This window comes from Filicampus tigris, chromosome 12, assembly GCF_054856515.1.
Source record: "Filicampus tigris isolate MCC_2025a chromosome 12, RoL_Ftig_1.0, whole genome shotgun sequence".
Lineage (NCBI taxonomy): Eukaryota > Metazoa > Chordata > Actinopteri > Syngnathiformes > Syngnathidae > Filicampus > Filicampus tigris.
In genome coordinates, this window is record NC_141228.1 from 20,553,583 (window position 1) to 20,569,775 (window position 16,193).

The 16,193-nt window shown below is 43.9% G+C and overlaps 1 protein-coding gene across 2 annotated transcripts in view; it reads left to right on the plus strand.

The window, feature by feature from the left end:
- Positions 1-6,638: 6,638 nt before the first annotated feature.
- The window catches only part of ssbp4 (single stranded DNA binding protein 4), a 96,784-nt gene continuing 87,229 nt past the window's right edge, over positions 6,639-16,193 (plus strand). Inside the window, exon 1 of one of the 2 annotated variants that reach the window (XM_086046750.1) lies at positions 6,639-6,824. In XM_086046750.1, coding sequence (XP_085902876.1) covers positions 6,769-6,824 — 56 coding nt within the window. In that variant the 5' untranslated portion in view covers positions 6,639-6,768. The remainder of the gene's footprint in view (positions 6,825-16,193) is intronic. The other variant, XM_086046751.1, reaches the window with a different exon arrangement.

Below are 16,193 nucleotides of genomic sequence, written 5' to 3' on the forward strand. Positions count from 1 at the left end.
TCATGTACCTAGAAACAAACCTCTGAATTCACTCAACAGGATCTTTAAAAAAAAATTAAAAAAAATCAGACTAATTTGCATTGATTCATTTTGCTGCGCTTTCAGTCTTCACTCTTTTTATCAGTCTTTTTGTCAGCACCCACGCAGTCGTCTGCCACGCTCCCTGATGGATTTCCTCCAAACTGCTGAGCACTTTGACCCAGCCGGGGACATAAAGGAGCTTTTGAGTCGATGAAGGCCCCCGTCCGAACCGCCCCCCCCCGCCCCCTCCCCCCTTTCGTGCCGTTTGTCCTGCCTAAGTCAAGATGTGGAGGTGGAGAGCAAAGATGGACAGAGTGCGAGCCGAAGAGGGGGAGGTAGGCCAAAGGGGGCCAAGGCTGACTCAACGGGCTTGGAGGCGCTGCTTTTGTTATCGCCTGTTTTGGGGTTGCGTGAGTCTCTTTTTCTGGAGCTATGCAAGGTCTTCTTTCACTGCGCGCGCACACGCGGACGCAAACCATGAGTTCGACATGCATTACTTGCTGAATTATTCAAGCTGCGATCAATTTGGATTTGGCCGGAAGGAGAAAGTGAAATGGGGGGGGGGGGGGATTCCTCCGCCGCTCGAAATTGCAGCTTATTGTGTTTTTCTTTCCCGTGCAGGCTGGATGTCCAGGTGGAGTCGAGAGCCAACAGGGGTGCCTGGCATCTGACTTCATCGCCGCTGAAGCCGTTGCGTAACAGGGAGGGTGGGAAAGACTTGGCTCTGCTGACGGAATGAAGCAAAGCAGGCGTAACAATTGGGTCTTTGTCTTTTGACTCGGTGAAGCAGCATGTGGCTCATCACCCCATGTTGGGTTTGTACTCGCCGTTTCCGAGTTAAGTAAGTAAACAATTATGAGAGTGACGGCAGTGACAACTGCCGCATTCTGTATATCTGTTCTTGGCAAGGCGACCGGGGATCAGAATTACGTGTAGCCCCATTGAAGCACCCGCCCCAGCATTTTATTTGATATTTTAACTTTTTTTTTTTTATAAATTATGTTCTCAGCTCCCCTATGTATCGATTAAGCGCCCCTTTATCCCCGGGAGAGGAAAAAAAAAAATCCAAGAGCCGTGCCTGAAGGCAACTTTATTATTTTAGCACATTTTCATAAACAAGGTAACTCAATGTGCTTCACACAAGCTTCTTTTTTTTTTTTACTAAAAGAACGTACATTGATGACATTTAAGCAGATTTTCCACCAAAAGATTTAAAGACATTTAAAAGTAAAGGAAATTTAAAAAAAAAATGCTTCCTGAAACTACTGAAGAATGTGGAGTGAAATTAATTTTAGAAAATCTTAAAAGACCCAAAAGGGCGAAATCAACCCAAACATAGTTTTTTTCAAGAATGTGTTCCCAGCATGCGCACTACTCTAAACACGGCATTCTGATAAATATTGCATTTGTGGAATAAGAATTAATCCACTCGTTTTTAACCGTCTCTGGGGGCGGCCATTTTGTCACCTCTGTCGACTGAAAATTACATGACACAACTAGTGGGCTTACATAGAACATATTCTTGAAAAAAATATGTTTGGGTTGACTTCCACTTTAATCAAAGAAATAGAAAAAAACCCAACAGTTTTTAAGATGTATTTATACATTTTTGACAGCTACTTATTCCATTTGCGTGCAGCGTAACAGCTCAATTCCGCTTCACCATGTTTGCTTTGATACCTGGCCTCCACTCATTTGACCTGACCCGCTTGATGCAATTTCTCCTCGAGTCTAGAAAAACAACTTTTGGTGTGGACCCACGTACGAAATCTATTTTGACAAAAGTACCGGGACACAAATCAGTGGACGAGACCGAGCACTGCAGTGAGTGACATGCAGACTAAGCAACAACCGACCAACGAAACCGAGCAATCAACGGCGCTGCCCGTCATGACTGTCGTGACGTTTGTCCTACATCGTGTCATTTTGCTCTAATCAGATGTTAGGATGTGACAGTTTAAAAGACCTGAAATATTCATGTAGGGGGGGGGGGTGAAACTTTCCTGCAGCTGAGTCACCTCCGGATCTCGAGGCGTACGAGTCAAATGAACTCTTAGCTCCCGTCATACAACAACCCCATTGGCATGTTGATTTGTCCTAACAATCATGTTAGACAAAGATCATATCCCACTTTTGCTGCTCGACAGGCGCGATGAGTCAAGCCTGCTTGTGCCGTGCTCTCCATTTGAATAGAAAATAATGAATAAAAAGTGAGTCAGTCGGTTATTATCATCAGATTGAACGCCCACGAAGTACAAACGAAAATCAATACGAGGTCTTATAATGCAACCCCCCCCCCCCCCCCACTCCCCTCTCAAACCGCCTCTTTGAACAGACGCGGCAGACATTTCGAAGGCATAGGTCAATAACCGCCCGAAATTGTTTTCCCGCGTCCAATGATCCGCGGCGAAATCGACGGCAGGGCGGCACGTGCGCGGCGGCGGCCCGCTTGATAAAGAGGTGTGACAGGTCGAGTGACAGTGTGATGGCCGCGAGTCGGCGGTGTCACACGAGCTGAACCCCGCGTGGGTGACTGGCTTTCACGTAGGACCTCTAAATGGAATCCGGCAGCGTGGGGAGCCGAGGCTCAGCACGGAGCAGTGCTGGTAAAGCACAAACAGACAAGCGGGGAAAATTCCAGCATTTTCCCCCCTTTGCGAGTATCGTCTGCAAAGGCCCGATTATCGGATGTTTGGGAACATGAAGCGCCAGGATATGTCCAAGTGGCAAAGTCAGTGACTACTGCTTTCCTGAAGTGAAAGAATGACAAAAACTCGTGTTTGGTGTTGCGCCACCCGATATATCCCAAAATGTTGACGTTTTTTTTTTCAAGTTAATCCGCCAGAACCTGTAGCTACACCCTAAAAACACTTGGGTTAAAAATAACACAATTTTTGGGTCAAAAATGGACCGAACCACTACTTGGGTCAATTTGACCCAACTTCCTGGGTTACCCCGAAAAATTGTAGTTTTGTACAAAACAACCCGAAAAATTGGGTTGTTTTGTACAAAACAACGCAATAACGTGGGCTAAATTGACCCATGACCCAAAATTGTGTTATTTTTAACCCAACTGTTTTGAGAGTGTACATAGAAGAGCGCAACACTGCCTAACGGGACAGCCAGGGAATCAAATTTCCATCATCGGGTGTGTGTAAGGAATTTTCTTACAGGTGGTAAAGAATTTTTGGTTGGGTTGTCTTGGAGTAACGCAATAGCTAGCCCGATAGCTAGCCTCCCCGCTACAATGCCATTAATCCAAGCTAGAGGAAATTAGCCTGTCTCCCAATGAGCATGTCAGAAATTCCCCCACATTTATTTTCCATCCCCCTTTTTGTCTTCCTTTACCTCACGCTGCAATCTTCTTTGAAATGTCACACATTCACACTGCAGCGGCAGAAAAGGAGACACTGCTCAACAGCTAATTTTATGTTGAAGCAGCCAGTTTTTCTTATGTGTCCCTGAATGTATTTTTGACGCTGATTTCAATTGTCTTTACTTTTTTCCCTGAGCACATCCAGTATTTTCATGTTGTGTTTTTTACTTTGACCCCCATTTTGAGTCTTGCTAGTGCCTTGTTTTACCCCCCTTTTTTTTTTCAAGCTTGGTCCATCTTTGCCTCCCCGATCCCCTGTACTTTGGGTCCACCTTTTGACACCATCGCCAAAACTTCCTGACAGCTTGAAAGTTGAAGCTAACTTGCGATTTATTTATGACTTTCACTTAAGTGTCATACTCCCACCTCGGCAAGTACAAGATTTTTTTTTTCCCCTTGTTGAGGGCGTTCTCTCACATTTGAAAAAATCGGTATGTGTGTACTCCATCTTAAGTACAAGTAACGAACAAGGTGAGAGGAGCAATTCGATCGGAAGCGTGTGTAATGCGAAACACGCCACCCCTGTTTATGCTCAACTTGGCCTTGGATGCAAGCGTGCGCACGTTAGCAGCACCGCGCTTGCATTTTGGGCAACAGAAAATAAGCAAAACATGAAATCAATACGGCACCACCTTCTCCATCACTCGGTTTCACGGGTTAAAGAGCTTGACGCAAGACATCTGCTTTACTGTAAAGTCTCAGTGTGTGTGTTTGTGCCCCCAAGGCCTCAGAGTGCCACATTAAACTTGAAAGTGTGTTTGTGTGTGTGTGTGTGTGTGTGAGAGAAAAGAGCGAGAGAGAGAGAGAGAGAGGGATGAATATTAATATACAATATGTGGACATGGGATCTAAAGCTTAATCTTAAATTCTGGAAAATAATCACAATGGAACCTCCAAAGTGGAACATGACATTCCGTGAAGCTGGTTGTTGTCATTTAAATTTACCCCCTTCCCATACAGGAAACTATGTAACGTGAATTCATAGGTCACCTTCAAAAAAACTTGATAAACAGTACAGGTTTTCATTAACATATTGTCATTCCAAATGTAACTGGCATACAAATATAAAAACATGGAATGAAATTAAAATAAAGTAAAACGACTCACCCTGAGACGCCTGAAAATACCTTTCAACAAGGCTCGAAATAAGCGGTTTCGCATCGCAGTTTGCAAGTCAAAGTTAGCATTTTGCGTCTCATTAAAAGGCATTGGATAGCAAAACTGAGAATTAAGATTTTTTAAGATTTTCTGGTCTGCGGAGAAGGTCCCAAAAAGCTTCACTGGTCTGGAGACGCTCGTGTCCACGTGGTGCAACGTACTTTCGTCACACGACACAGGCAGAAGCAATGGTCAGTACGGCACTGTATCGGGGCCACTAATATGCTACAGATGCTGGCCCGACTAGGCCAATAACAATTTAATAAATAAATACGATGAAATCAACACAATCTTTAAATAAAACAATAGCAATGGTCTGTCCATGATGAACAGTCACCCATCCTCGCTACGTTCCACTGTTTGGGCGCTATTGAAACCAGCTCGTTGCTACTTAAACCACATCATCTAGCTAGCAACGAGCTTTGGCTGGCTAGCTAGTGCGGCTAAATACGTTAGAGTCGCTTCAAAGTCAGTAATCATCACCTCCATGGTGGGCGAATAAAGCTGCACATCGTTCCCGCGAAGGGATGATGAGACGTAAAGTAAACAAAAGACAGAGAAGCTATGCTAATTGCTAAACTAAAATTGACATGTAAATGTGATAACCAGAATTAGGTGCTTGGGTTATTGAGTACACTTTTCACGGAACCGTGCTGGAACCGTGTGAAAGCGTAGCGTACCCAACTTTGAATAGCAAAATAGCAGGCAATTTAATAAGTATGTGCGGAGAAAATTATACTCGATAACGGCTGTGACAGGAGAAATGAAAAAAAAAAAAAAATGGACAGCGACAATATGCTAATGTTAGCTTATCATAATGCTGTGTCTCAGTTTCAGTATCTTAGCCTGTTGCAGTGCCTTAGTTCCTGTGAGTATTTTAATCCTCAGTGTCCACTTTGCCGTTTTCTTGCCGCTCTCATTGACCTCGCGGATAACGCAAGCTAATGTTAGCGTACCCTCTTGAAAATGACAATTAAGGGAACAATTGATCTGTAATGTTCCGCATGGTCTATGAGGGAAATGTAGTCAAATGCCCGTTCCCCGCATCATAACACTCAACCGATTGCCATGTTCAAAGAATTCCAACCATCCGCAGAAATCGCGGCGCGTAAAGAAGGGTGCAAGCCCGAACCCGCGATGTCTTATCAGTCAGACGGCGGTGTGTCGAGATGTGTGATTCATCTCCGGCTGATAGAAGCGCATCCTAGGCTCGGGATTACGCTGGCAAACCTTTGTCAAGTGAGAAGAGCTCAATTGAACTCACTTCTTGCTACCCACTCCTTTTGCCTGCCACGGCTGAGCTTTGGGTTCCAGATGCGACACCCACGATACCTGTCACTCACGTGCCCAGTTGAATCAGAAATTGGCATGTATGTTTATCATGACAGGATGTACAAAAATCAATACAGGACCTGTGTTGTGAAACGCAATAGTAGGAGGCCATTTTGTGTGCATTTTGACTTCCCATGGTTTGTACTATTCAACTGATCGAATTTAAACCACAAAAGTTTTCACCTTCAGGTGTGGGCAGAGCTTAGAGGCAAGTTTCAGAGCTGTGTGTTATTATAAAGCGTTTTTGTATAGTATTGACGGTTACTGTGATCGCTTCATGATAGTGGTGGTGAGGTGCATTAAGTCGGGTTAAGTCCCCACTTAGGGCTTAACTACCAAATGCACCGCCTGCCATTGTCATTTTTTGTTCTAATGCCAGTTTTGATTGACAGCATTTTGCGATATGTTTCTCATTGCGATTTACAGTAACATGTTACAAAGTAAACTCTGCAAACATTAAAAAAAACTATTACAGGTCTCCTGTTCCTGGGGTCAAAAAACAAAAACAAAAAAAAAACGTGTGTGTTTCACTTTAAGAAGCCCCCACCGCGCGCTCAGCGGAGGGAGGGAAGTGCAGGTCTGCGGAACAGCGGCTGAGGAGAGGAGAGGGGGGGGGAAAAAAATCCAGCCGATGACGGTTTCAAGTTCCCCCGATAGAAACTGTGCCTGATTTGTGGCCAATGTAGGAGATGTAAAAAAGAAAAGTGAGCGAGAAAGAGAGGGAGGCGGGAGCGAGGGAGAAAGGGAGGGGAGGAGGGAGGGAGGGAGGGAGGAAGGGGGGAGGAAAACACTGAAGGGGTAGCTATGGAGATGGAGCGTTTTCCTGGCTGCTTTCTTTGACAGGTGTTGAGTGGGGCAAAAGTCTTAAAACAGAATCCAGCATGTACGCCAAAGGTAAAGGAGCCGTGGTCCCTTCCGACAGCCAAGCGCGAGAAAAGTAAGTCCGAGTGTTTGTTTTCTTTGAAATCTCTCGCATTTTTAAGGCTGCTTTTACCTGCACGCAGCGCCGATGTGAACTTTCCCCAACTAGCTTCCGTCACTGTGAATTGACATTGTTTTAACGCACACCTTCAAGCGCTTTAAAGGTGCACGCGTTAAACTTTACACTTTTCCTGCTCGTGTTGGGTTTTTAAAGTTCGCTCCCGGTGCTTGTTGTGAAGTGCTGCTCTGCTCTCGCCGGAGAACCGAGCTTGGCTTGCGGGGGCTCACGTGCGGGCTTGCACGGAGGAGGCAAAAGTTTCTGTCCCGGTAAACTTTTTTTTTCAGAGAGGGGAAGAGGCGGTTTTTTGCGACTTAATGTCGCGCTTTTGCACGGCACCGTGGCAGACTTTTTGTGGTGAAAAGTGGACCGACCTCGCGGGCTTCTGCTGGCTTATCGTGCACTGAAATCACGGAGGTGTGCTTTTAAAAGGCATTTGCATCTTGTTCTTTTTAAAGCGCAAGTAGAAACTTGAGAAAAATGCACGTGCAGCAACATTTACTTGCTATATGTGGGACTTTTTTTTTGGTTGCACTCGGAACATTCAGATGAGTCTGATTCATTCATTTTAACCAGGGTGGGCAACCTAAGGGCTGTGGGCCATTTACAGCCCGTCAGATCATTTGATCCGGTTGATGCAACCCGGAAGAAAACGTTTTTTAATACGCACGGTGTATTTAAGTCCGGACACAAATGAATATTCTGGGAAAAAAAATGACATTTTCAACAACAGTTGACAAATTGTACACCTTTAAAAAATTGAAATAGCATCAAGTTTGTGCATCATGGTTTCTTGCTTTAATACATTGTGCGGCTCCTTCTGGTGTGCACGCTTTGCCCACCAGGGGGCAGTATAATGCATACATGAAAGGACGGTCACAACAGCACAGTCAGCTGCCGAAATAGTTGTTTTTTTGCAGAGGATAAAGAATTTAATAAGCCTTAGCGTATTGTTGCATAGTCTGTTTACATGTTGCTGCTGCACCGTTTGTGTTCAAATATCTGTCGCTTATATGATGATAGCCCCACAATGTCGATGCTATTTCCGTTAGCCTGTGTAAGGCGTTTTCCATTGTTCCTTAGCATTAAGCTAGCTCTTTAAAAACAAAATTCTGAGCTTTGCTTTGTGTGAGTGATTTTCTTTTCTTTTACGCGAAGTATTGTTTACCTCAGCCAGATGTTTTCTTCGTCTCTGGGACTCAAACCTTTAAAAATCCATCACCGATATCAATACGTTGCCATCACCAATGTGCCACATGTGTGTCGCGCTTGCCCTCTCAGTGATGATCAGTCACGCGCGCTTTTTATCGTAATTTACATAATGGCTTACTGCAACGGTTTTACGGGGGTCCTCAGTTTCCGACGGAATTCTGTTCCGACTGTGGCGAGGGTTACGCGGCGTAGGCTATTACTAAGCTGCAATAATGCGGTAGTAAGGTCATAATTCATCCAAAATAGAAAGCAATCCAGTCAAAATCAGTTTGTCATGTGAGAAATATCTGTGTGCAAATGAGTTCATCCTGTGCCGTTGATAACCTCGAAATGTCATGGTTGCCCAAAAAAATATTCAGTTGTAAAATACTTTTACACTATGAATGTAAAACGATTCAATGAAAAACACCACGCGCGCTTGAAACTGAGTGTGGCTTTTCACGGGCCCATAAAGTGACACAGGTTGCTGCGCGTGGGACACCAAATGATGCAAAACAAAGAGTCAATCATTTATCACAGGAATCAAAAAAGGACATTTTGTATATATTTGAGCTTCGGCATTCCATGGGAGTGGAAATTTGGGGAGCCTATCCTCCGTTATTTACTGAAAACCTAAAAGCTGTTTTTTTCGCTCAGGAAAGCCACGTCCAATATTGAGATATAGCTTTGGTGTCATCTTGTGGCATCTTGCGGCCAAGCCACCCTTATAAAATGAGGGCAGCAGGAGTTTTGTTTCGTCGAGCCGTAGCCTTGTCTAATAAAAAAAAAAAAAAAAAAAAAAGTGCTCTGGCATCTGAGCAATTCCAAACCTTTTGCCGTGCGCGTCAATTACCCACGGATTTTTCCTCAGTCCCTAATGATGTACTTGCTTTTGGCATATAAAATCGTCCCATCACCCAAAATGGGCCCAAATTAAAAGTGTCCTAATATATATACATACAAACAAGCCAAAAGTGGAGATTCTGACGCTTGCTGAGAAATTGGCGGAGATCACTGCTCCACTAAACATCAACACAAGCATTTCCCCTTCATATGTGATGCGTTGCCCTGTCGGCTTTGACATTGCGTCATCCTGCTCGGAACTGATGCGTGTGCGTTTTGTGCGCACGCATCCCAGGTGGCCCTACCAACAGCACGCATGAGGTGACCCTTGAACCCACGTATGATGCCTTAATATACGCGTGACGCGAGCAGACGCCCAGGGTGCGTTTACACCTGTTTTCCGCTTCAATGCCCCCTCCACCTGAAAGCAACAGATTGATTGTAGGCCACCCCCCCCCCCCCCCCCCCCCAAAAAAAATGTTCTCGCATGTCGTGGTCGCGTTTGAACCGATGGCGTAGGAGGAGGACTAATAATGCAGCTCATGAGGATTTCACGTCTGCGGAGAGGCGGCGACATGAATGTTAGCGGAATGGGGTAACAAAAGCCTCGGATTTGTCCGTAGCGCGACGCTTTGCGTTCAGATCAGCCGCGTACGAGAAGCATCACAATAAATGTCATGCTATTGTGCCAGCGCTCCGACGCCAAGCATATATTCGTCTTATTCGACGGCATTAAAAGCCTTTAAGCGGGTTACTCGAACCACTTTTGGATGCCGTGGTGTGTTTTTAAAAAAGGGAGCGGCGATTGGTCCACACGGCGCAACGGGCCGAGCCATATGTACTTTTTGAGGCCGGTTACGATTCCGATATTTTGCCAGAGTACAATTCCAGTAACCGATTAGTCTGTCGATTTAATTATAAAGATATCGAATGAATAAAGTAAATTCTATTTTGGTTCCTTAACGGTTACAAAAATAAAGACATGAGTGTTTTAACAGTGCTTTGTCCTTAGCATTTGTTTCACTTTACAACAAGGAGAAAAATGGTCATAAATGAGGCAATATTTTTTGGGGCCGATTTTTAATTGTTGTGGGTGAATGTTCCAACATTGTCTTATGCTGCAATGTGTTAATATGTAAAATCTGCAAAAATTGGCAAAAAGAAAAAAAAAAAAGCGTCCGATATTTAAAAGAGTTAATATCGACCGGCTGATTCATCAGTTGGGTCCTGCGCAACACACCACTTACATTATATAACAATGTCTGTTGTAGTACCGCGACTGACCTATGAGAGGCAGCACAGGACATCCAGACTGCTGTAAAAGGTCAAAGAAGCGCGCAAGTGTAGTCGTGAGAGAAGAAATAGAAGAAGTTAGCTTGATGGTTAGTGTTTTTACCTACACTTCTTTTTTTTTTTTTTTTTTGGACATTTTTATTGTGGCGAAAACAACGAGTTGCTCCTCGATTTGTGTTTTGGCATCAGGTTGCTTCCTAACTGGCTAACTTTCACGTCCCAATCGCAGTCCTTTGTGTAGAATGAAATATTCTACTGATCAACCCATCAATTAATCGAGTAATTGGACACAAAATAATGTTGCATTAATAACAACAAAATGTGCATGTTCCAAAGTCGTTGCTGGCCTGGTGAGTGACGTGGGTGTCAGCGAATGAGTGTGTAGGGTCGGCTGCTGCGAGTAAGTCAGTCTGAAGCGGCTCGTGTGCGAAAGTGTTTATTATGTTTCATTTGTCGGCGTGTAATTTTGAGGTCGTTGCGCGCGCAGTGCGCGCGCGCGTGTTGTCACGCAAGCCCAACGGAGGCCTCTTGCCCTCTTCGCCCTCACCTGTCTTGTCACCCTAACCTGCCCCGTAGCGCCGACACATGTTCCCTTGTAAGCACGCCTCGCTGCGTCACCGAATTAGCTGACATTTACATATTCATGCGGCTCTTTACATATTCGCGTAGCGCAAAGCGACCGCCAGCCAGCGGTCGATGGAACGGGTTTGAAGTCGTCCGTTCCCGCGGATACAAACGAAGGGAAGCTTTGCACGCCAGGTCCAAGTGCTCAGTTTGGATTTGATGGCTAATAGTTCAAAAAAACAAAAATGTTTTTACTGCCCCGTGCGGCCGTGATGGCTCGGACCGGCCCGGGAAATACACAGGCCGCTCAGGAAAATTCACATTTTTTCCTGAAATTCCCAATGGCCGCCATGTCCCTGGTTAAATGGATGTATTGGCAACGAAAGTCAAATTGCATGTAAGTAAGTCATTTCAACAGCAAGTTTTAATCAGAGATGGATTCATGTGTCCCTAAGTGTATTTTCCGTGCTGATTTCATTTGTTTTCCTAGCACGTCAGGTTTTTGAGATATTTTCGTTTTTTTTTTGCTTGACCTGTTAAAGCTTGCGCAATATGCATTCTACCATGCGTTTTAATGTTGCACAACCATAATTCACAAATATGACATACATTTTGATATATTATATTAGTATTATGAAAACCTGAGAAAAAAAAACGAGGTCAGAATTGGAATCGGCGCCCCAAAAAAAAAAATCAACTAGAAAAATGTAATTGTCTATCTTTAAAAAAAAAAAAAAAAGTTAAAAGTGTCATACCCAGCCACAGATTCCATTTTTTGCCGTTAAAAAACAAACATGAAATTTGCGCGAGACATGCAAATTTCACCCGAGGGGTAGCCCGGATTCACACCGCTGACACTAAGAATTGTGAGGCAGCTGTGCCAACCACTATTCCACCGTGCCGCCTCCCCAGCATTTAATTAAATTAAAGCGAGCACCAGCCATTCAGAGGCTTTTGTATTAATATCACCTGATTGTTCCGTCGCTGGTAACTCTTTGAAATGCGCGCTGATGAATCTCGGGTCTTAATTAACGTTTCCGCACTCGCTGATATCCTCGATAGCGATCAAACGTCTTCATTCTGTTTGTTTACAGACATGCTCTCGTGTGATTTGGAGATTTGTTTGGCCTAAAAGATCTTCAAGTGTAAAGTTAATCAGTTTGTTTCTTTACAACCCCCGCTCCTCCTCCTCTGGCTCCTCCCACGTATTTACATGTCGTTTAATGGTTGTGGGGGGGGGATCTTCAGGTTTTCAATGCGCCGTTTTGACTCTGCACAGATGGCGCCGCCATCTGCATTTGGGCCTTTTGAAGGGCGGCATAAAGAGCTGCGCAGGAACAAGAGAAAACATTGCTAGAAATGGGAGGGGGGTGGGTGGGGGGGTGAAGGAAAGGAACCCTTGATTTAGCCCCGGCACCCTTCGGCTGACTGCGCCGGCGTCGGGGAGATGGCAACAGTCAATTAATGCCGCCTGCTCGTCAGCCGGCGCGGCTGCCCGTGCCGTGCAAATATTGGATCTGTGGGTCTCAGGTTACGAATCGGTTTTGAAATCGGCGCGCCAAGGGCTGCCGGCGTCGTTCTCTTAGAGAAATGCAGAGCAGGTGCAAAAGTGTTTTCGGTGGGCCTAATAATCAATTTGGGGGAATTTTTTTCCACCGTGTGGAATTGATTGTTCATTGGTTGTGCGTAGCGTGTGTAGCGCACTACCTGACTGTAACCAGCGGAGGCGCTGATGATTCACTCAGCAGGTAGCAACGGTGACACCAGCCATCGGAATTCAACGTTAATTCCTCTCATGTCGATTCAAATGAATTTGTTTCGTCACTGAGTTGTTTATGTTTTACTTTCTTGGTTGACTGAGCGTTTGAGAAAGTGACTATACAGAGAATCCGTTATACGAAAAAGCTTAGGGCTAATATAATGTGAGAAAAAGCAAAACAATGAAACGCCGGAAAACGTGAAGCTGTTAAAAAGCTGGACTAAAAGCAAAGAATTAATAAGTTAGAAAAAAGCTCAGCACAAATAAAATTCAAATAGCAACTCATGCCACCTAAAAAAAAATATTTAAGAATATTGGAATTTTCTAAAAAAGAAATCCACAAATATTTTTCAAGATACGAGCGTCAACTTGCCTGATTTTTTAATTTTTTTTTCCTTTGAGTTGCAAGTAAAAATTTAAGACAGTGAACAATTCTTCCAAAAATATCTAAAAAAAAAAACTCCAGTTGAAGTTGACTTGAAAACTAAACTTAAAACAAAGAGAATTATGCATTCGACATTTAAAACTACCACATAACTTTGCCTTACAAAAAGTCCATTAGCTTAGTGCTAACCAACAATGCAAAGTGCCAAAAGCATGTTAACAATTACGATGGCTAGTCGCGGTGTTATAACCCTTTTGGGCACACAAACGCTGACAACGTGGAGACAGACAATATCACTATACACGCAGGCATATATTCTTTATCCTCTGCAAAATACGCCTAATATTACTAAAGCTTGCTGAGCGGTTGTGACCGTTGTCTTTGTTTGTATATGTATGGTAAAAGTTTTTTCTTTTAAACTTGACGTTTTTCCTTCACCATTTTATTCTTATAACTTGACAACGTCGCTTTTTGTAACACGAGGACATCATTTTTGTTGCATGACATTACAGCTTTATTCTTATAAGATTATGACCTTGTTTCCTTCAACACCAAAACGTTATCATATTGTTCATTATTATGACTTTTGTTCCTCATTTTTCTTAATCACATTGAATATTTTCTTCTTATGAATGTAACTTTTATTCTAACATTTTTCCGATTTTATTCTGGCAACAGTAAGTATGTATTCTAAAATTGAAACTTTTTCCGCCTTGTAATGTGACTTCACTCGTGTAACATTCTGCTTCATTTTGGCAAAGTTGCAAGTACATTTTTGTCATGTAGTAACTTTTTCACGATCTAACTTTTTTTCAAATCGTGTATTATTTTCTTCTCATAACTTCTTTCCTGTGTCATTTTTCTCATCTTACGACTTTTTTCTTTCTCCCAATTGTCCTTTTATCTTGCAATCGTAAAAAAAAAAAAAAAAAATCCTCGTAAATATTTAGACTTGTAATATTCCGACTTAATTCTGGCAATTACAACTTTATTCTTGCTATTTCATGACCGTAATACTTTTTTTTTTTTTTTTTTTCCCCCTCACACCATTACGACTTTTTGTCTCGCAATTTTACGACTTCATTCTCGTAGCGTTATCCCCTCATAATATTGCAACTATTTTACGACTTTTTTTTTTTTTTTTTTTTTTCATAATTTTACTAATACTCCTCAGCTCATCAGCTGCTGTGGGAGGTCTTGACTGAAACAGACATTTATGGCAATCTCATCTCCCACCAATCATTCTTAACGGCTTTCTCTGTCTGGCTGGCGTGTTGATGCTAAACAGATGAACAAATTGATGGGGCATTTTTTTTTATTTCTATCCCCCCCCCCCCCCCCCCCCCTTTCGCAGGTGTTCTTCCGCCGCGCGACAGAAGCGCGTGTGGCTCTGCGTGTTTGCCGCCTTATTGACACTGATTTGTTTTGACAAAGGGAGTGCCGTAACAAAGCCGAGCAAATATAAACAGCGTGTGCGGTGGGAATAAGCTTTAGCGGGAGCGCGCCGCCGTATCACAGCGTCCACGTCGCTCAGGCGCCTTCAAGTGGTACATCCATACTGCTCTTATACGATCGTCATGAATAATGAATATTCCGGAAATAATATTTTGCGATTTTATGTGGCTACACTTGCCGGGTACGCTTTCAATTATGCATGCGACACATCTTTAGTCTTTTTTTTTTTTTTTTTTTTTTTTTTTTTTTTTCCTCCCCCCTCAAAGATAATACTGTCTGTGAAACAGAGGTGCTTAATCCCTCTCTTTCCCAGCACACCTCAGCTCACCCTGCTCCCGCTCGAACTGCTGAATTATTGAAACAAAGACACGAAAGTTCATTTGCTAACTGTCTGCGCTTTAGCCGCTAAGCATGGCTGAGGAGCTCTTGTCTCTGGAGGCGAGTCGAGGAAAGGGGAACGCCGGGATGGGGCGGACGGGGGGGGGGGGGGGCGGGGGGGGGGCTAAATGTCAGGTGTGTTTCCAGGGGACCAGGTAGTGGATGAGAAGACTTCTTGATGTGTGGGCAAGGGACAAAACGTTCATTGGGAGCGGGAAAGGAAACTTGATTTCGAGATAGCACGAGTGAGCATCAGCACATAGTCACTTTTATTTGCGTTAACAAACAGCGGAATGGTGGAACACGATTTGTTCCAGGACATTGGTGGAGGTGGACCTTCAATTTCTTCGTGTTTTAAAGGCATTAGCCCCCCATCCCCCCCCCCGGCCTGCTTCCCCCCCCCCCCCCCCCAAAATCATGCAAATAAGAATGATCCATTTGCACCACGGATACGATGAAGTTGACTGTTCGCTAATCGAGTGTTCTTGACAGCTCATTGGCCAATTTCGGTGTTGGGGGGGGGGGCGTTGCAGTAATTGAAAAAATGTTGCGAGTTCCTCAGAAAATGTTTGTAATGTTATTACTTGTAACTTTTGGCGGACTGGCGGATTTTTGAACGGCATGTCGGAGCGTGATGTTGCAATGCGTCCCCTCGTACAAATTGCCCCCCCCCCCCCCCCCATCAAACGATAGTGCCTAGAGAGTGGCGACCCTGCATTTATACGAATATACGTATTTACGGTATATATACAGTATATATTTATACATGCAGTGGATCCCCCGCTACGCTCAGGGGATCGGAACTGGGCGGGTCCACGAATTGTGAAAATGTGCATATAATTGAAAACCCCAAAATGTAAAACAATATTAAAATGTATTGAAAAATATCATATGAATACGCGAATCATGAGGATGCGGGGCTACACTGTACCCATATATGTGCTTACGTAACTATATATTTGTTAGCATTACGCTATCGGGCTTTCGTTTGATGAAATGATGTGTTTGAAACATTTTGGTGCTTGAATATAGGGTCAAACGTTGAGTTGTCTTTGTTTCATCTACAGTTTGACATTTGCCTTGCATTTTTCCAGTTTCAGGCGATGTCTCATGCTCATCGAGCTTTTGTTCTTTTCACATTTAAATACAGGACATATGTTACTGGTGTTACTCAGTAAGTAGCTTGAAGCAAGGACAATCTTGCCTCTTTTTTGGGGGAAATGTTTGCTATCTGCCAAACTGTGCCCGTATCGTGGTATCGTTTCATCGGTGGCCAAGTATCGCGGTACTTTTTGTGATCCGGGCATACCCGTGCATACCCGTCAGGAGATGCGCACGATTCGCTTTATTGGGCCTCATAAAATGAATTGATCCGACCCCAGGCCTCGAGTTCGCCACCTGTCCCGCAACTCATGTCTGCCGCAAGTGCAAATTGAAAGTTATCCAATCTGAAATGCTT